Below are 20,992 nucleotides of genomic sequence, written 5' to 3'. Positions count from 1 at the left end.
ATGAGGAGGATTGGGACTTAAATGTCTCTTAGGTATTTTATTGTCTTTGCAAAGAGGTCACAATCATGACAGAGTGCTAAAGCAGTGTCCAGGAGAAACAAACATCACAATGGGTTTTATACAGAATTATCAGGATGGACACAGAAGCTGTTGGAGCCAGTCTTTGTCCCTGACAGGGAACAGACTGATCTAAGTGACTCCCTAATCAAAACATTCCAGACAAAAATGCAGAAGAGGAACAAACAAGTGCCATAAAAATTATTCATGCTAAGCACATCTTCACAGGAGAAAGAAAATCTGCATAAAGTAGATTTTCCATTACACTGCACCCTTTGGATTATTAATAATCAATAACCTGTATATATAGGTTGTATATAAATATCAAACCTAAACATCCCATTTTAATAGGGTCAAGCTTAAGATGTCACCAGATGTTCAACAGAAAAGCATTTGCTGTGTTGGTTTGTTTGATATCCCTAAGATATAAAACAAGCAGGGAGAAATCATATCAGCAAAATTACACAGCCATATTCATGTCATCATCACAAATGTCAGCACAAGGTGGAATCCAATCAGGAGTAAAAATTCAGGTGGGATATTGTCAGTAAAGAGGAGAGAATGGTTCACCGTTTGATGTGAAATTGATTTTTTTAACTACCGTAATGACAAGTTGCATAGCGATTGATAAAGCAACGAGATAGAAAAGAGATATTACTAGAATAACGATAAGTGGTTTTTTAGCTCTCTATGATACTGTATTCACTTTATCTCTTTTTATGCTTGAGTGCAACTACCTTCTTGTTGTGTGCAGTTACATCCTTTATCTAAGTGCATTATGCTTTAAATTACTATATCTGTCTCGGTGTTATTTAGATAGAGATAGATACTTTATTCATCCCCCATGGGGGAAATTCAGATTGTCCAGCGGCTCTTATATTTACTTCAACATAGAAATTTCACTATAAAATCTAATAAACAGATAAAGACACCCAGTCAATAACATATAGCATAAATATCATATCAATAGTTAATATTAAAAAGTCTAATGGCTGTGGGGACAAAGGATCTCCTCAACCTCTCAGTTCTGTAGCACAGTGAGATGAGCCTCCCACTGCAACTGCTACTCTGTTTAGTCAGTATATCATAGAGGAGGTGTTTATTATTGTTCAATATAGAAAGCAGCTTCCTCCACATCTGCTGCTCCACCACAGTTCTTAGAGGCTCCAGCCCCCTGCCTAGCACAGAACTGGCCTTTTTCACCAGTTTGTCCAGGCGCCTACAGTCTGTCCGTAATGCCACTCCCCCAACAGACAACAGCATAGAACAGTGTACCTCCCATGACAGTGTGGTAGAACATTCACAACATGTCACTGCAGACATTGTAAGAACTGAGCTGTCTCAAGATGAAGAGGCGGCTCAGCCCTTTTCTGTACACTGCATCCACATTGACAGACCGCTCCAGTTTTTCATCCAGTACCACCCCCCAGGTACTTGAAGGTTTGCAGTCTCTATCTCCTGTCCATCAATGCAGACTGACTGGCAGGGTGCTTTTGATCCCCTAAAATCCACCACCAGCTCCTTAGTCTTGGTGGTGTTCAGGAAAGATAGTTCTTTTTGCTCCAGTCACTGAAGGCCTCCACTAGGTCCCTATACTTAAGCTGTATGCCAATTACTAAAGTCCATTTTAAGGTTATGTTGCTGTTTCAGGACTTTTATTTTGAAAGAATGCTATAAAACAGCTTTTATTTTGAAAAGAGAGTGTTGCAGGACACTCACGTGATCACAGATTACAATCCTAACTTTATTTTTTAATATTCATGATACATTACAAAGGTGTAATAACGTCCTACAAATAACTGTAGACTTTTATTGTGAAAGGTTGGACATGGCCTCCTGGGAGAAGACACAATGGCTGACATTAAAAACAAACTAAGTCAGTGTCTAAAGCTGTATCCCAGTAGCCAAAGTCCATTTTGAGCTCATTTTATTATTTCTTGGCTTTTATTTTGAAAGAATCCAGAACAAAGGCTTTAATTTTGAAAGTGCATCATGCTGTGGTGCACTCACATGACCTTCAACTAAATGCTGTAGTTTCATTTTGAATACTCATTATACTTCAGAAAGGTGCAGTCACTTCCTGTAAATAACTGCAGACTTTTATTGTGAAAGTGTTGTCACATCCTGCTCGGAGAAGACAACATGACTGACACTGAGAATGGTCCCCATGTGTAACAGCAGTGGACATTAGGCAGCCAGTCAGTCCAATTACCAACCACAGGCAGCTATTGTCCTGCTATTGGTTTGTGAGCTGTTGCTATGGTGACCTAAGCCCAGAGTGGGACAGTGACACAGCCCTTTACACATGCTGAGTAGAGAAGCTGTCAAAACATCACCTCACAAAATGGAGGACTACAGAAAAACTATAAGATTTTCAGCTTTATCAGCTCTCCCACTAATAAAAATAAATAAATAAAGACAGGATAACCATAGTATGAATGCTGAAGCAGCATTCACACTAATTAAAGGGGAATGAGTGCAGAAGAAAATGATTGTCATGTGTGCAGCTAAAAAGAAAAGTTTTTAGCTTGGACTTAAACATTGCCAGAGATGAGACTTGTCTAACATAATCAGGAAGACTATTCCAGATTTTAGCTGCATAAAACTGAAACACTGCCTCTCCCTGTTTAGTCCTGACTCTGGGCACGAGCAGAAGGCCTGTCCCTGATGTTCTCAGAGTCCGAGATGGTTCATATGGCACCAGCATGTCGGAGATGTACTGTGGTGCTGAGCCATAAAGAGACTTATACACAAGCAGTGCTGTTTTAAAGTCTATTCTCTGAGCAACAGGAAACCAGTGCAGAGATCTGAGAACAGGAGTAATGTGGTTGTACTTCCTGGTTCTAGTCCGGACCCAAGTAGCAGCATTCGGAATGTACTGTAGCTGTCTTACAGCTCGTTTTGAGAGCCCTGTGAGCAGGCCGTAATCTAACCTGCTAGAGATAAATGCATGGATGTGTCTGGTTTAGACATGATGCCTCTGATTCTGTTTTTGAAATGGTAAAATGCTAATGATGTAGTTAATTTAATATGGCTGTTAAAATTCAAATCTGAGTCCATGATTACCCCTAGATTTCTAACCTGATTTTTGGATTTTGCATAAAGAGGCTCGAGGTGACTGCTGACACCTACTCTTTGTTTCTGTGGCCCACAAGATGATTATTTCAGTCTTGTCACTGTTTATTTGGAGAAAGTTGTTTTGCATCCACACGGTGATCTGTTCACAGTGAATTGACTGGTCCATATTCACCAGCTGTGAGTCATATGTAAATCTGAGTGTCATCTGCATAGTTATGATAGGGCACACATTATTGCTGCGTATTAACTGGCCTAAAGGAAACATGTAAAGATTGAACAAAAGGGGTCCCAAGATGGACCCCTGGGGGACCTCACATACCAGAGATGCCTATCCAGTCCTCTAACCTTTGTTATAGGATCACATGGTCCACTGTGTCAAACACAGCACTCAGATCAACAGTAGTAAGACAGAGACTCCGCCAGCGTCGGTGTTCAGACGAATGTCATTTGTCACCTTGATGAGTGCAGTCTCTGTGCTGTGATGTGGCTGACTGAAAATCATCAAAGCAGTTGTTTAACAGGAGAAAGTCAGTAAGTTGTTGGTAAACAACTTTTTCAAGGACTTTGCCTAAAAACAAGGCACTGTATCACCAGCCCTGTACTGCTGCGGAGGTACATACATGTGTAGTCACTGTCTGTCTCAGGTCCTGAACCAAACAATCAAGAAAAATGATTTCTGACACCAAATTGGTAAAGATATTTTGAGAAACGTGTGCAGGCTTTCTTTCCCCCATGAAGATGCAAAGTTCATAAAGTAGATTTTCTGTTACATGAGCAATACTGTACACTGGTCTGATATTACAGCTCTTGTATTTGTCTAGAAAAATGATTTAACTTATCCTCGCAACCAGTTTTAACTGCAAGTTGTCCTGTTGAGTGGTAGACAAATGTGTGCTCTTCCTGACAGTATAACTATGGAAGCAAACAAATTCACAGAAGATGCACAGTGAGCTGCGGACCGACGAGCAACCAACCGCCACACTAGCACCTGTGTACACAGTGTTAGGCAAGTGGTCATAATGTTATAGATAATCTGTGTGTGGTAGACTAAGATAGGCTTTCATTAATATTTTTGCTAAGGTATGATTTAAATACTGACATCAATAATGCTGTTTTTTGTAGTATTCATTTCATCACACACCCCATCTCTGAAGGGATCCATGATAAAAATGGTAATGTCAAGCATCTTTTTTTGCTCTTAGGACTTCGTGCTGACTCATCCAGCTTGTGGTCCATGGAGAAAATGAAGGCTTATTTCACTGTAATTAAACAGTTGCAACCACAGGTGTCTGAGGAGGCCAACAGCATTTTGACACGTTATTACCAGCTGCAGAGACAGAAGGATGGCCGCAGTGCTGCTCGCACCACCATCCGCATGCTGGAGAGTCTGAGTAGACTTGCTGAAGGTAAGGATGATATTGACATCTAATCATCTAATATTTTATTGTTAGTATTCACTTTTACAGATAAATCACTGGTCAGTCACCTGATCCTGTGACTGACAGCACGTGATTAAATAGTTTATCAGGATGTGCAGCAACGTGAGCTGACTGTTTACAGATTTTTATCAGACCTGCTGTGGAGCCAGATAGCCCAGCACATGTACATCATTTGTTGCTGCAACCGCTATTGGGTTAGCCTGGCTAGCCATGCCCAGTCCTTTCTTAGCAACAAAATGTGGGTCTGGAGCCCCTGCTATAGGGAGTCTTCTCCTAAAGCTTCAAATCAGCCTGGCCAGTCACAGCCATTTATCTGCAATTGGGCGGGCTTTACGCTCCAGTCGTCCAACCAGATTTAAGCAAACCTGGCACATATGCACCGACTTCATAACATTTCTCAATGCCAGTCCGAAGTCTGCAAGTCTTTCTACAACTGGCTTTTGCTGCTTATTCCATTCAAAAATGTGCACAGAATTGGTGATAACATCATGTATTCTCATGCTTTTACAAACAAAAACAACAGTCATTTGCTAGAGACTTTTTGCTGCCACATGCGTCCACCAGACTCGGTTTGGACGGCCATCTGCCTCGACCGGTTGGGTGGGTGGATTAACTGCACATCAGCAAATTACAGCTCCAGGACCAGAGATACTTGCAGAAGGTACAGAGAGAGCACAAACTACAGGAAAGCACAAAGTTATGGCGCTTTTCCACTTGCACTACTTGGCTCTACTCAGTACCAGGTAGATTTTTAGTACCTCCTCGGCTGAGGCTCCAAGTGAGCTGAGCCGATACTAAAATGTGACGTCAACAGACTGTTGGCCCCTGATTGGCCAGTGAGTGACATCACTAGAAGAGTCACGACATCCAAGCACACCCGACACAATCAGAATTAAAATCAGAATCAGTTTTATTGCCAGGTACAACAAAGAACACTTTACAGTACTAGGAATTTGTCTTGGTGTCTGGTTCAAGCATATATACAGATATGGAGTATGTACACAGTTTTAGAATGAACTAGAAAAAAGAATAAAAATAAAATAAATACTATATATACAGTATTGTTCAAAATAATAGCAGTACAATGTGACTAACCAGAATACTCCAGGTTTTTAGTATATTTTTTATTGCTACATGGCAAACAAGTTACCAGTAGGTGCAGTAGATTCTCAGAAAACAAACAAGACCCAGCATTCATGATATGCACGCTCTTAAGGCTGTGCAATTAGTTGAAAGGGGTGTTTTCAGAAAAATAGCAGTGTGGCATTCAATCAGTGAGGTCATCAATTTTGTGAAAAAACGTGTGAATCAGGTGGCCCCTATTTAAAGATGAAGCCAGCACTTGTTGAACATGCATTTGAAGGGGGTTTACAAGAAGCGCTTCTTCACGTCCGTGACGCGCCATCATCCAAACGCGCAGAAAAAGTGAGTAAATTCTATGATGAAGTTTGACGTTTTATGTCATTTCTCGGGGGTGTGCACATATTTACCTGGTTCACCTGAGATTATTTACATGTGAACAGTGGACAGTGTACAACGCGGGACCGCATTACCTGTAATGAGGTGAGACAGGAAAAAACGAGCTTCTCCTTACGTTCATACGAATTAAATAAAAAGTGATGATTTGTTTTTGACTTGAATTGTTTCACTCAAAAGAAAACATTTCAAGCTTTCTAGCCATATAATTCTTATTTTTATGAGGCAAGTATTCGCTGAGATTCTGGTTGTTTTATTTACGCGTCTGTGAAGAGAAATGGCAGAGACAGAAAAGTCAGAGAGCGCACCCTGTCGGCTTTCTTTATTTAAAAAAAGCACAAGGTTTTGTTGTTATTATGATGGTATACCACTAAAAGTAGACCCTTTACAGATTTGAATGATATATTTCTTTTATCTGTAGGATCAGAATTGATGGAGTAATTTAAGTTTGTTTCGGCCTTATCAGGAAAAGATGCGTCAAAACGCGCCGGCGCGTGCGTCGACCCCAGAGGGTTAAAGAATCATGGAGTGGAATAACAGCTGAAAGGTGCCACAAGTTGGGTGACTCCATGCCACACAGATGTGAAGCAGTTATAAAAAACTGTGTGTGGTCATACAACTAAATATTAGTTTAGTGATTCACAGATTTGCTAAATCCTAGAAACAAAAACTTTTATACAAAATAGTTTTGAGTTTGTACAGTCAACGGCAGACACTGCTATTTTTGAACACACCCCTTTCAACTAATTTCCCAATTGCACAGCCTTAAGAGCGTGCATAACATGAATGCTGGGTCATGTTTGTTTTCTGAGAATCTACTGCACCTACTGGTAACTTGTTTGCCATGTAGCAATAAAAAATATACTAAAAACCTGGATTATTCTGGTTAGTCACATTGCACTGCTATTATTTTGAACAATACTGTGTGTGTATATATATATATATATATATATATATATGTATGTATGTTACGGCAAGGGGGAGCCAGGACGCCAGGTCAGGGGGGATACAACACCATCCCCACCCGAGATTGGGTACGAAGCCCCAATGGCAAGCCGCCACACGCTCAACACAAGAGCAGCTGACCTGAGAGTGAAGATCGTAGGCAAGATGGACACCTGGAACCTCCGCAGCCGGTTACCAAGACTAAGTGAAGTACTCTCTGAAAGTCTACTAGAAGATGTGAATGCAGCATTACGAACAATCCCCACTGTGACCATCACCGAGACCAACAAGCTGCTATACGCCACGGCAACAGTGATCCTTGAGATGCTTGGCCACAAAATACGTTCCACCACCAAGGAGCAGTACCCTGCATGGAGAAGGAGGTTAGAGGCAAAAATAAGGGCAACACGGAGAGAAGTTAGCCAACTGTCAGAACTGCAGAGAAGGGGGATGAAGTTGGGTAAGAAATACAACAGGCTGTCCATACCTGAGGTCCTAGAGACTGCCAAGCAACGACTCACAGCCCTGGCCACACGCCTGAAGAGGTACACCAGAGAAATAGAAGCACGGAGAATAAACAGGATGTTCTCCACCAAACCATCCAAGGTGTACTCTCAGTGGGAGGGCAGTAACACGAGGGCCGACCCACCAAGGCTGGAGACTGAACGATACTGGAAAAACATATGGGAGAGGGAAGCATCACATAACACCAATGTCCAGTGGCTGGCAGACCTCAGAGCAGACCACAGCAACCTCCCTGAACAGGAACCAGTAACCATCGCAACGGCAGATATCCGAGAAAGGGTCTCAAACATGAAGAGCTGGACAGCACCAGGGCCTGACATGATCCACACCTACTGGCTAAAGAAGCTAACTGCCCTCCATGAGCGCCTGGCAGCTCAAATGAACCAGCTGCTAATGGATGGGACCCACCCAGAGTGGCTAACTGAAGGCAGGACAGTCCTGATCCTGAAGGACCCCCAAAAGGGAGCAGTCCCATCCAACTACCGTCCGATAACCTGCCTCTGCACAACATGGAAGCTCCTGTCGGGCATCATAGCGGCTAAGATGAGTAGGCACATGGCTCAATACATGAGCGGGGCCCAGAAAGGAATCGGTAAGGACACCAGGGGAGCAAAACACCAACTACTGGTGGATAAAGCGGTCGCTCGAGACTGTAAGACCAGGCAGACCAACTGTGCACCGCCTGGATTGACTACAAGAAAGCCTACGACTCAATGCCTCACACATGGATCCTGGAATGCCTGGAACTGTACAACATCAATAGGACCCCAAGAACCTTCATAAGGAACTCAATGGGACTGTGGAAAACAACCCTAGTAGCCCACCTCAAGCCGATAGCACAAGTCTCCATCAAGTGCGGCATCTACCAAGGAGATGCTCTGTCCCCGCTGCTGTTCTGCATAGGCCTGACCGCCCTCAGCCAGATCATCACTAAGACTGGCTTGGGATACCGACTGCAAAATGGGGCAACCATCAGCCACCTCCTGTACATGGATGACATCAAGCTGTATTCCAGGACTGAGCGAGACATCGACTCACTGATCCACACCACCAGGATATACAGCAACGACACTGGAATGTCATTCGGACTGGACAAATGTGGTCAAATGATAACAAAGAGAGGGAAGGTTGTCGGGACTGAAGGAGTTGAACTCCCAGAAGGCAGCATAGCGGATGTTGAGGGCAGCTACAAGTACCTCGGAATCCCACAGGCAAATGGGAACCAAGAAGAAGCCGCAAGGAAAGCAGCCACAGCCAAATACCTACAGAGAGTAAGGCAAGTCCTAAGAAGTCAGCTAAATGGGAAGAACAAGGTCCAAGCCATCAACACCTACGCCCTGTCGGTCATCAGATACCCCGCTGGCATAATAAGCTGGCCAAAAGAGGACATAGAAGCCACTGATGTCAAGACAAGGAAGCTCTTCACAATGCATGGAGGACTTCACCCCAAATCCAGCATCCTGAGACTGTACGCTAAGAGGAAGGAAGGAGGCCGGGGACTGGTGAGCGTCAGAGCCACCATCCAAGATGAAACGACCAAGATCCATGAGTACATCAGGAAGATGGACCCAAGCGATGGAATACTTAGTGAATATCTCAGGCAACAGAAGCCCGATGCAGAGGAAGAAGAGCAAGAATCATCATGGCAGGACAAACCCCTGCACGGCATGTACCACCGACAGATACAAGAAGTGGCTGATATCGAAAAGTCCTACCGGTGGCTGGAAAAAGCTGGACTGAAAGACAGCACAGAGGCACTGATCGTAGCAGCACAAGAACAGGCCCTGAGCACAAGATCGATAGAGGCCGGGGTCTACCACACCAGGCAGGACCCCAGGTGCAGGCTGTGCAAAGATGCCCGAGACAATCCAGCACATAACAGCAGGTTGTAAGATGCTAGCAGGCAGAGCGTACATGGAACGTCATAACCAAGTGGCCGGCATAGTGTGCAGGAACATCTGTGCCGAGTATGGGCTGGAGGTCCCAAGGTCAAAATGGGACACGCCTCCAAAGGTGAGGGAGAATGACCGAGCTAAGATCCTGTGGGACTTCCAGATACAGACCGACAAACAGGTGATGGCTAACCAACCGGACATAGTAGTGGTGGAAAAACAACAGAAGAAAGCCGTAGTGGTAGATGTAGCGATCCCAAGTGACAGCAACATCAGAAAGAAGGAACACGAGAAGCTGGAGAAATACCAAGGGCTTGAAGAAGAGCTAGAAAGGATGTGGAAGGTGAAGGCAACAGTGGTCCCCGTGGTAATCGGCACCCTCGGGGCTGTGACCCCCAAACTGGGAGAGTGGCTCCAACAGATCCCAGGAACAACATCAGAGATCTCAGTCCAGAAGAGCACAGTGCTAGGAACAGCTAAGATACTGCGAAGAACCCTCAAACTCCCAGGCCTCTGGTAGAGGACCCGAGATTGAGGAAGACACACCACCCATAGGGGTGAGACGGGAATTTTTTATTTTTGTATATATATACAGAAAATTGAAGAATGCGTGAAGTGTATTGCAATTTACAAATGTTAAAGTGAAAAGTGGCTGAGTGTTGTTCAGCAGGCTGACTGCAGTAAGGAAGAGAAAGTTATTTTGGCCTGCAGTCTTGGCTGAGTCCTGGAGATGTACAGCTCCTGGAGAGATGGGAGACTGCAGCCCATCACCTTCTCGGCAGCGTGCATGACACTCTGTAGCTTGGCCTTGTCTTTGGCTGTGGCTGCAGCAAACCAGACCGTGATGGAGGATGTCAGGATGGATTCGATGATGGATATGATGTTCTGCTCCTTCTTGAGCTCCTGGGTGATAGTGGTGCCCAGGAAGCAGAAGGACTCAACAGAGGTCACCGGAGTATCACAGAAGATGAGGGGGTGGAGGGAAGCTGGGTCCTTCCTGAAATCCACCATCCACCATCATCTCCACTGTTTTAAGGGTGTTGAGCTCCAGGTTGTTAGTGCTGCACCATGACACCAGACGGTCCATCTCACTCCTGTAGGCCAACTCGTCCCCATCAGAGATGACGCCGATGAGGGTGGTTTCGTCTGCAAACGTCAGGAGTTTGACAGACTGACCAGATGTGCAGCTATTGGTGTATAGGGCGAATAGCAGGGGAGAGAGGACACAGCCTTGGGGCGATCCAGTGTTGATGGTCTGGGAGTCAGAGACGTGCTTTCCCAGCCTCACGAACTGCCAGGTGTCAGGAAGTCAGTGATCCACCTGCACATGGAGTCAGGCACATTCGGCTGGGAGAGCTTGTCTCAGAGAAGAGCTGGAACGATTGTGTTGAAGGCAGAGCTGAAGTCCACAAACAGTATCCTTGCATAGGATCCTGGGGAGTCCAGATGCTGGAAGATGAATTGGAGGGCCATGTTCACAGCGTCGTCCACAGATCTATTGGCTCTGTAGGCGAACTGTAGGGGATCCAGGACAGGGTCTGTAATGTCCTTGAGGTAGGAGAGGACGAGGTGCCCAAAAGACTTCATGATCACAGAAGTCAGGGCGACGGGTCTGTAATCATTAAGTCCTATGATCCTTGTCTTTTTGGGGACTGGGACGATGGCTGATGTCTTGAAGCAGGCTGGCAAGTCTCCAGTGAGGTGTTAACACTGGGGACAGCTGATTGGCACAGTGCTTCAGGATGGAGGGGGAGACAGAGTCTGGGCCTGTAGCCTTGCGGGGGTTCAATCGTTTGAACAATCTATTCACATCTGTCGGAATTTAGCAGTGAACCAGGGTTTGTCATTGTTATAACTCACCCTGGTGCGTGATGGAATGAGGCTGTCCTCACAGAAGTTAATGTAGGACGTCACAGTGTCTGTGTACTCATCCAGACTGTTGGTGGCAGACCTAAAAACAACCCAGTTTGTACAGTCCAAACACTCCTGAAGTTCTCCCGCAGACTCACTGGTCCACTTCTTTGATGTCCTCACAACAGGTTTGCAGAGTTTTAATTTCTGCCTGTATGCAGGAATCAAATGCACCATGATGTGGTGGGACTGGCCCAGTGCGGCACGAGGACAGAACGAAAAGCATCGCTGATGGTGGAGTAGCAATGGTTCAGTACGCTCCTCTCTCTGGTCCAGGTTTGTGTGTTCCACACACAGTATCTCAGCCAGCACACGCTGCGCTTCATGCACATTACCTTGCGGCAGAATGTAAACACCAACAAAAATGAAGGAACAGAACTCACAGGGCGAGTAGAAGGGCTTGCAGTTAATGGTGAAGGCCACCATGTCCAGTGAACAGTGCTGAGACAGTACTGTCACATTGTTGCATCAGCTGTTGTTGATGTAGAAGCAGATTCCACCACCTTTTGTTTTACCTGGAAAGCTCTGTGTGTCTGTCTGCTCTGTAGAGTTGAAATCCACTTAGTTTATAGCACAGTGACTGGTATAAGATCACACAGCCACTTTTCCATGAAGCACAAAACACAGGACGTAGAAAAGTCTTTATTTTTGTCCAGCAGCAGGGTCAGTTCGTCTATTTTGTTGCAAAGTGAGCACACGTTAGAGAGGAATATCCCAGGGAGCGCGGTGCGTAATATGCGCTGGCACACCTGAGTGTTTCCCTCTTCTGCGGGGCCTCACTTTATGTGCCTTTTTGATCAAAATAGCCAGTAATTCTGTGGTAGAAGCCGGAAAACTCGAAAATAAGTTCATAGGGGTAGTAGTTCTGATGTTCATGAGCTCTTCCCTAGGATAGGAACCACCAGAACTGAATAAAAATACAAAACAAGGCAAAGTAGAGTGCACCGTAACACCGAGGCAGCCGTCCGCAGCCCAATCTTGTAGCCAAGAATCAAACCTGCCATTTTTAAAAAATGGAAACAGCGACTGTTTGTTTTTCCATTTTTATTGTTTTTTGTGAGGCAAATAGCTAATCGCAAAAAAACCACTGTGGTCCTACTAGGAGGTGCGTGTGTTTGTGTCACGTATAATGAACGTCATGGCAGTTTTGTGCTGCCGTGTTATGACGACCTCACCCACATTGGGGTGGTACTCCCACTTTTCCATTATACAATTTTAGCACTGCTCTGGTCTACTCTATCCAACTCGACTCTGTGTGGTTCATTTTCTGTTACAATTGAGAATAATTTATAACTAAGGGGTGGATCACCTGAACCAGCCCTAACTATAAGTTTGTCAAAAAAGAAAGTTTAAGCCTGACCTAAAAGTAGTGTGTGTTGTCTGCCTCCTGAACCCAGATTAGGAGCTAGTTCCAAAGGAGAGGACCTTGATAGCTAAAGGCTCTGCCTCTCATTCTACTTTTGGAAGCTCTAGGAACCAGTAGGTGCCAGTAGACCTGCATTTTGCCCAACTACAGATGTAGTACAGCGCAGGATGATGTTGATGGCAAATTTAACCAGCGAGCGCATGAACACAGAAGGTCACCTAGGTGGGTCAGTTTGATTGACAAGAGTTTACAGTCCTTATGAAAACTCACCAGCTAAGTTCACACAACAGAACAAAGGAATGAGTCACATGCAAATTAACCTCACACAACACTTATACAGGTGAATATGTATTGGTCAGAAATTTAATTAGCAAGTGTCTGTGAATACCTACTTCCATCCTTTCTGTGTGGACCCTTGGTGTCTGCCTCTCAGCAGGGACACCACACAGGTAAGCAGACAGCATGTCTGGTGAAACAAAAGATGGCATGTATGTATCTGTATGAAAATTTCTTTCACAATGTGCACGCTTCTTTATTGGTATGGTACTATGAGGTCTTAAGTGCAGTGAGTATGTTAACAAAGGTTAGAGGACTGGATAGGCATCTCTGGTACTGCCCTTAAATGGTTTAAGTCCTATCTTGAAGGCAGGAAGTATTTCATTGAAGTAACTGGTAACTGTGTCTCAGACCAAATGGCATTGACATGTGGACAGGCCTTCTGCTCATGGTCCCCCAGGGGTCCATCTTGGGACCCCTTTTGTTCAATCTTTACATGTTTCCTTTAGGCCAGTTAATACGCAGGAATAATGTGTCCTACCATAACTATGCAGATGACACTCAGATTTACATTTCACTCACAGCTGGTGAATATGGACCAGTCAATTCATTGTGTTGCTGTATTGAACAGATCACTGTGTGGATGCAAAACAACTTTCTCCAAATAAACAGTGACAAGACTGAAACAATCATCTTTTGGGCCACAGAAACAAAGAGAAAGTGTCAGCAGTCACCTCGAGCCTCTTTGTGCAAAATCCAAAAATCAGGTTAGAAATCCAGGTCGTAATCTTGGACTCAGACTTGAATTTTAACAGCCATATTAAATTAACTACATCATTAGCATTTTACCATTTCAAAAACACTTATCTCTAGCAGGTTAGATTACGACCTGCTCACGGGGCTCTCAAAACCAGCTGTAAGGCAGCTACAGTACATTCCGAACGCTGCTGCTTGGGTCCTGACTAGAACTAGGAAGTACAACCAGGTTAATCCTGTTCTCAGATCTCTGCACTGGCTTCCTGTCTCTCAGAGAATAGACTTTAAAACTGCACTGCTTGTGTATAAGTCTTTTCATGGCTCAGCACCACATTACAGCTCTGACATGTTGATGCCATATGAACCATCTCAAACTCTGAGAACATCAGGGACAGGCCTTCTGCTCGTGCCCAGAGTCAGGACTAAACAGGGAGAAGCAGCGTTTCAGTTCTATGCAGCTAAAACCTGTAATAGTTTCCTGATGATGTTAGACAAGCCTCATCTCTGGCAATGTTTAAGCCCAAGCTAAAAACCTTTCTTTTTAGCATGGCATATAACATATGACAACTGACAGTAATTTATCTGCACTCAGCTTCCTTTAATTTTAATTTCACTATTTGTTGTTTCTTATTTTGATTCTTGCCCATGTACTTTTAACTTGTCTTTTATTTTTGTAAAGCACTTTGAATTACTCTGTGTATGAATTGTGCTATATAAATAAACTTGCCTCGCCTTGCCTTGCCTTGCCTTGTCTTAAGGAGCTTGGCCATTAAGGCATTTGTATGTGAGGGGAAGGGATTTTAATTTTGGTTAGATTAAATGACACTTATTGACCCCCCCCCCCGGCAGGGTAATTCAGCTGTCACAGTAGCAAGCAAGAACTCACAATAAAAATAGCAAAATAGAATTTGGAAAGCAAAACAGAGATTGGAAAGCCACACATAGTAGCAACAATAATAATACTAACAAAATATTTTACATGTGGAAATATTTTCTATTGTATTGTATTCTATTCTATTCTAAATTTTAAAGGAGGGCAGTGAAAACAATCTACTATAGGAAAAATATCTCTCTTGCTAGTTCCTGTCAGAACTGTGTCAGAAGTGTGGCTGCAGTATTAATTGGAGGCTTTTTATGGAGTTACTGGGACATCCTTATAATGAGGAATTACAGTAGTTTAGCCTAGAAGTAACAAATGCATGGACGATAAATGCCTTGTCATACTTTCTTGTCTTTTCCTGTCTTGTAAGCTTTGCTTGGAGTTGGTGAAGACCCTCTCACAAACTTAAAAACTGTACTAAAGTTTCCACTGTAACTGAGATGATTGTACCACGTCACAGGATATTTTTGAAGACCCTCTCACAAACTTAAACCTGTACTAAAGTTTCCACTATAACTAAGATTGTACCATATCACAGGATATTTTCAAAAAAATTAAACCTTTCTCAGCTTTCCTGTTTGTCTTTTGAGCGTACACAGCCCAGGTGTCACATAATGACCATTAGCTGTTGCTGTCCTAGCTTTTTAATATACAGTGGGTACGGAAAGTATTCAGACCCCTTTAAATTTTTCACTCTTTGTGTCATTGCAGCCATTTGCCAAAATCAAAAAAGTTCATTTTATTTCTCATTAATGTACACTCAGCACCCCATCTTGACAGAAAAAAACAGAAATGTAGAAATTTTTGCAAATTTATTAAAAAAGAAAAACTGAAATATCACATGGTCATAGTATTCAGACCCTGTGCTCAGTATTGAGTAGAAGCACCCTTTTGAGCTAGTACAGCCATGAGTCTTCTTGGGAATGATGCAACAAGTTTTTCACACCTGGATTTGGGGATCTTCTGCCATTCTTCCTTGCAGATCCTCTCCAGTTCTGTCAGGTTGGATGGTGAACGTTGGTGGACAGCCATTTTCAGGTCTCTCCAGAGAAGCTCAATTGGGTTTAGGTCAGGGCTCTGGCTGGGCCAGTCAAGAACGGTCACAGAGTTGTTCTGAAGCCACTCCTTTGTTATTTTAGCTGTGTGCTTAGGGTCATTGTCCTGTTGAAAGGTGAACCTTCAGCCCAGTCTGAGGTCCTGAGCACTCTGGAAGAGGTTTTCTTCCAGTATATCTCTGTACTTGGCCGCATTCATCTTTCCTTCAATTGCAACCAGTCGTCCTGTCCCTGCAGCTGAAAAACACCCCCACAACATGATGCTCCCACCACCATGTTTCACTGTAGGGATTGTATTGGACAGGTGACGAGCAGTGCCTGGTTTTCTCCACACATACCGCTTAGAATTAACACCAAAAAGTTCAATCTTGGTCTCATCAGACCAGAGAATCTTATTTCTCATAGTCTGGGAGTCCTTCATGTGGTTTTTGGCAAACTCTATGCGGGCTTTCATGTGTCTTGCACTGAGGAGAGGCTTCCGTCGGGCCACTCTGCCATAAAGCCCCGACTGGTGGAGGGCTGCAGTGATAGTTGACTTTGTGGAACTTTCTCCCATCTCCCTACTGCATCTCTGGAGCTCAGCCACAGTGATCTTTGGGTTCTTCTTTACCTCTCTCACCAAGGCTCTTCTCCCACGATTGCTCAGTTTGGCTGGACGGCCAGGTCTAGGAAGAGTTCTGGTCGTCCCAAACTTTTTCCATTTGAGGATTATGGAGGCCACTGTGCTCTTAGGAACCTTGAGTGCTGCAGAAATTCTTTTGTAACCTTGGCCAGATCTGAGCCTTGCAACAATTCTGTCTCTGAGCTCCTTGGGCAGTTCCTTCGACCTCATGATTCTCATTTGCTCTGACATGCACTGTGAGCTGTAAGGTCTTACATAGACAGGTGTGTGCCTTTCCTAATCAAGTCCAGTCAGTTTAATTAAACACAGCTGGACTCCAATGAAGGAGCAGAACCATCTCAAGGAGGATCAGAAGAAATGGACAGCATGTGAGTTAAATATGAGTGTCACTGCAAAGGGTCTGAATACTTATGACCATGTGATATTTCAGTTTTTCTTTTTTAATAAATTTGCAAAAATTTCTACATTTCTGTTTTTTTCTGTCAAGATGGGGTGCTGAGTGTACATTAATGAGAAATAAAATGAACTTTTTTGATTTTGGCAAATGGCTGCAATGACACAAAGAGTGAAAAATTTAAAGGGGTCTGAATACTTTCCGTACCCACTGTATATCTACTGTATACATATATAATGTCAAAAATTATTATTATCATTATTATTATTATTATTAAATTAAAATAATGGTTCCTAAAAAGCAGCGTAGGTATAATATCTTATCCATCCATAATATCCATCCATCAGCTACCACTTGTTCCTGACAACTAGTGTTGTGGTGGGGTTGGGTTGGAGCCAGTCCCAGCTGACGCTGGATAAGAGGCAGGGTACACCCGGATCAAAGCAAAATGTGCAAATGTTCACTAGTGTTGTTATTGACCATCAGCCAGCTTGTTACTTATGTTCCTATTTCTGGTGAGAATGCACAAGTTTGTGAGGGGGCTCCCTGCTCCTTGCTCTGGCAGCAGCGTATAATTCTTCATTAACTCAAAGCACAGCTTTCAAAAATATGCAAAAATATTCTTATCTAAAAAGGGTGGCCCTGCAAAAAAAAAAAAAAAAAGTGAACCACTGGACTAAACATGCCTGATCCAGGTATCAGCAGTGTTTAAGCCAGGGATAATTGGAAGACAAGCAGGATAGTGGCCCTCAAGGACTGGGATTGGCCACTCATTTCTTATAAAGATAAAACACAAATATTATAAATGGAATTGACTATAAATTAGTGAAACTGTGCCACTCACACAGAATTGTTTTATTCCTACAGCCCATGCCAGGCTAATGTACAGAGAGACAGTGACCATAGAGGATGCTGTCATGGCTGTCTCTGTCATGGAGTGCTCCATGCAGGTAAGTAGATAACAAAATTAACTGCTTAAACTATGAATGATCAAAAATAATATTTTACGCTCTTTTAATATTTGTGCTAATGTAGGGTATTGTTGATTGAACAATAAAAACACTGTATTATCAAAAATAAAAATAATATGAAAATGATATCCATTAAAAGTATATATATATATATATAAATATATATATACATAGGTGAGGGAAGTATTCAACACGTCACCATATTCTGTTTTTCCATCCATTTTCCACTGGTTATCCAAGATTTGATCGCAGTGGCAGCAGGTTCAGCAAGGCAGTTTAGACGGCCCTCTCCCCAGAAACTATTTCCATTTTTTTTATAAATGAATTCAGAATGATAAGATGAGCCTTAATAATCACAGAGGGAATATTCAGGTAATAATAATAAATAATAACAAGAAGAATTAATGCATTTGCTAATTAAATAATAATAAACTATTCTTGTACCCAGTGTTCATTTCGTTGACGAAATATTTTCGTTATAATTTTCGTCGACAGGTTTTCAATGATGAAAATGAGACGTAACTAAATAAAAATCAAGTGATGACGACAAAAACTATAATTAAAATATATTTACATTTTCGTTAACTAATAAAATCGAGACGAAAATGTGAGTGAGGGACGTTTTTAGAAAAGATCCAATCAGACTTATTCTTGTAAGACACATTTGAAAAGTAACTGAGCCACCTGGCGACTCTGGATGCGCGAGTACATGACATCATCATAGCCTACATTGGGTTTCTGTCTGACTTAAACTATAATGAAATGACAACAGCTGGTAGAAAACAAAGAGAAGACATATGGGTCAGTTTCATGTTTGATGCAATGGCATTACTGCTAAATACAGTTTTTATTTTAAATATTTTGGCGTTGCACTTGAAAGAAAGATTGAAGAATGTCATATGCAAGTTAAAAACAATGTATATCTAATTTTTGGTCTTTTATGGAAAGGCCATATTGAATATATTTAATGAAACTTGTTTTTATTTAATTTTAATTTAGAATATTTTGTATATTACAATAGTTTAACTAAATTACACTTAAATCAAGCTAGTTAGTCGACCAAAACTAGACTAAAACTAAAACAAAGCAGATGACTAAAATATGACTGAAACTAAAATTGCATTTTAGTCAAAAGACTATGACTAAAACTAAATTAAAATCTGCTGTCAAAATTAACACCGCTTGTACCCTTACTGTAACATGTTACAGATAACACTTTATTGATCCCCTGGCAGTGAAATTTAGAGCACTTGTGAGGACATTTTTTATATTTTCACATTTGCTACAAACCAAACCAGTTAGTTACAAACCAAACCAATCAGTCAGTTAATGGAAGAAATAATCAGCAGATTAACCCATAATAAGACTCATGTGGTTGCAACAGCTGTGATCAAAAACAGGGATTTGATGTACAGTATTAATTCTAAACTTTAAAATGGAGAATGTTTACACATTTCGTTAAAAAAAGAGAATATTTTCAGTGTTTGGTATTTTAGTAGCTGAGTAGTATTTTCCAGTCAAGTTCACCAGGGTAAATGGCCATTGTGGCTGCTGAACACTACATATGGTACTTGTTACATCTTGCCACTATATAGACTGGTCACAAGTCCTACTGTGATTCTTTTAGGGTGGTGCTCTGCAGGAAAATGTAAATTCTTTACTCACTTCATTCCCTGCTGACCCTGCTCAACAGTATTGGACTCAGTGTCAGATATTGCTGGAAGGACTGAACTTGCCACTGCACTTTCAAAAGGAGCAACGTAGACTGACCAGGTAAATAACAGAGTGCTTTTTAAATTTGCTTGAAGTATGTGGCTTTATTTTTTCATTTGTGTCAAACAATCCCACAAACAGATCAAGCCCCAATCTATGTAGCCTGATGTGTGCCACACATCAGACAAAGTGCAACAATTGAAAGTAATTGAGTGGCTAAAATCCTACATCAAACAAATAAGAGAAAACAATTGCTTATGGAATTGAAATAGTAGGTTTCCTCAGCTCCCAAACAACTGTTCAAAAGAGAGGTTCAACACAGTGGGAAACAAGCCTCACACTGTGGGAAACATTTTTAACCCTATTTGGACACTGTAAAATGGAAATGAGAATGTTTAAAAAGAACAAAATACAACATACTTGTAAATGGTACAACGACAACATATCAAATGTTAAAATTGAGAAATTGTATTGTAATTGTTGGGATTGCTGTGTAAACAGCAAGTCCAAGATATGTTCTTTGTTTTTTTTCTTTATTATTGTTGGGATAGCTGTGCAAACAGCAAGCCCAAGATATGTTCTTTGTTTTTTCTCTTTGCTGATCCACCTCTGACTCGCTCTCCCAAGTATGTTATCTTCGCTCTTTATTATTAGTGGAAGTGCTGGTAGAGCCACCAGGTGGCCAAAACAACAGAGAGTGACTGCTCAATCTCTCATTCACTCCCATTATAAAAGAAGTCCTGGAATTCTGGTGAAAAACACAAATGACTAACTCGCCACCAATCAATCTTCACAAAAAGCGGATCAGTCTCTTTGTTGAAGAAGAATTATTTCGATAGGTCTTATAGTTTTCTGTAGTCCTCCATTTTGTGAGGTGAAGTTTTGTCACTTTCTGCATTTTGCGTGTGTAAAGGGCTGTGTCACTGTCACTCCCCCTCCCACTCTGAGATTAAGTCACCATAGCAACAGCTCACAAAGCAATAGCAGAACAACAGCTGTCTGTGGTTGGTAATTAAGAATGACTGGCTGCCGAATGTCCACTGCTGTTACACATGGTGACCATTCTCAGCTATTTAGAGCCAATGACTCTGTGGCTGTTTTAAATTTCAGACATGGTGTCGTCTCCCAGCACGCCATGCTCGGACTTTCACAATAAAAGTCTACAGTCATTAATAGGCAGATATTACATTTTTGTAAATTATAAGGAATATTCAAAATAAAAGTCCAGATTCTTGTATAAGGTCCCATGAGTCTCCCGTAGAAGTTTTGTCCTTTCAAAATAAAAGCCCTGAAATAGCATTTTCTCAATAGAAAAACCCTGAAAGAGCAACTCAATATTAAATCGGACGTTGGTTATTGGCATACGGCTTCAGGCACCAAGTGAGGCCATTTTCAATATCAGCCATGGTTTTCTGACATAGTCAGACTTTCACAATAAAAGTCTCCAGTTATTTATAGAACGATATTACATTTCTTTAACCCTCTGGGGTCTGAGGGGTTTTTTGGGGCCTGGACAAATTTTGACATGTCCTGACATTTGTGCTTTTTTCAGTGTTTTTTAAACATATTAATGTCTAAAGTCTGATAACACTGTTATCAGCACAAAATTGGCTACAATAATATGTGAGCAGCAAGT

The 20,992-nt window shown here is 42.3% G+C and overlaps 1 protein-coding gene across 5 annotated transcripts in view; it reads left to right on the top strand.

Moving 5' to 3' along the window:
* mcm9 (minichromosome maintenance 9 homologous recombination repair factor) overlaps positions 1-20,992 on the top strand; it is a 54,459-nt gene that overhangs the window by 24,667 nt on the left and 8,800 nt on the right. For 3 of the 5 annotated variants that reach the window (XM_026318740.1, XM_026318741.2, XM_026318742.1), the window contains exons 12-14: positions 4,338-4,541; positions 17,540-17,622; positions 19,271-19,416. In XM_026318740.1, the coding sequence (XP_026174525.1) occupies positions 4,338-4,541; positions 17,540-17,622; positions 19,271-19,416 (433 nt within the window). Of the gene's footprint in view, positions 1-4,042; positions 4,142-4,337; positions 4,542-17,539; positions 17,623-19,270; positions 19,417-20,992 lie in introns of those variants that run through there. The other 2 variants (XM_026318743.1, XM_026318744.1) reach the window with 2 other exon arrangements.

The sequence above is a fragment of the Mastacembelus armatus genome, chromosome 24 (genome assembly GCF_900324485.2).
Source record: "Mastacembelus armatus chromosome 24, fMasArm1.2, whole genome shotgun sequence".
Taxonomy (NCBI): domain Eukaryota; kingdom Metazoa; phylum Chordata; class Actinopteri; order Synbranchiformes; family Mastacembelidae; genus Mastacembelus; species Mastacembelus armatus.
This window is presented reverse-complemented; position numbering and strand designations above follow the sequence as displayed.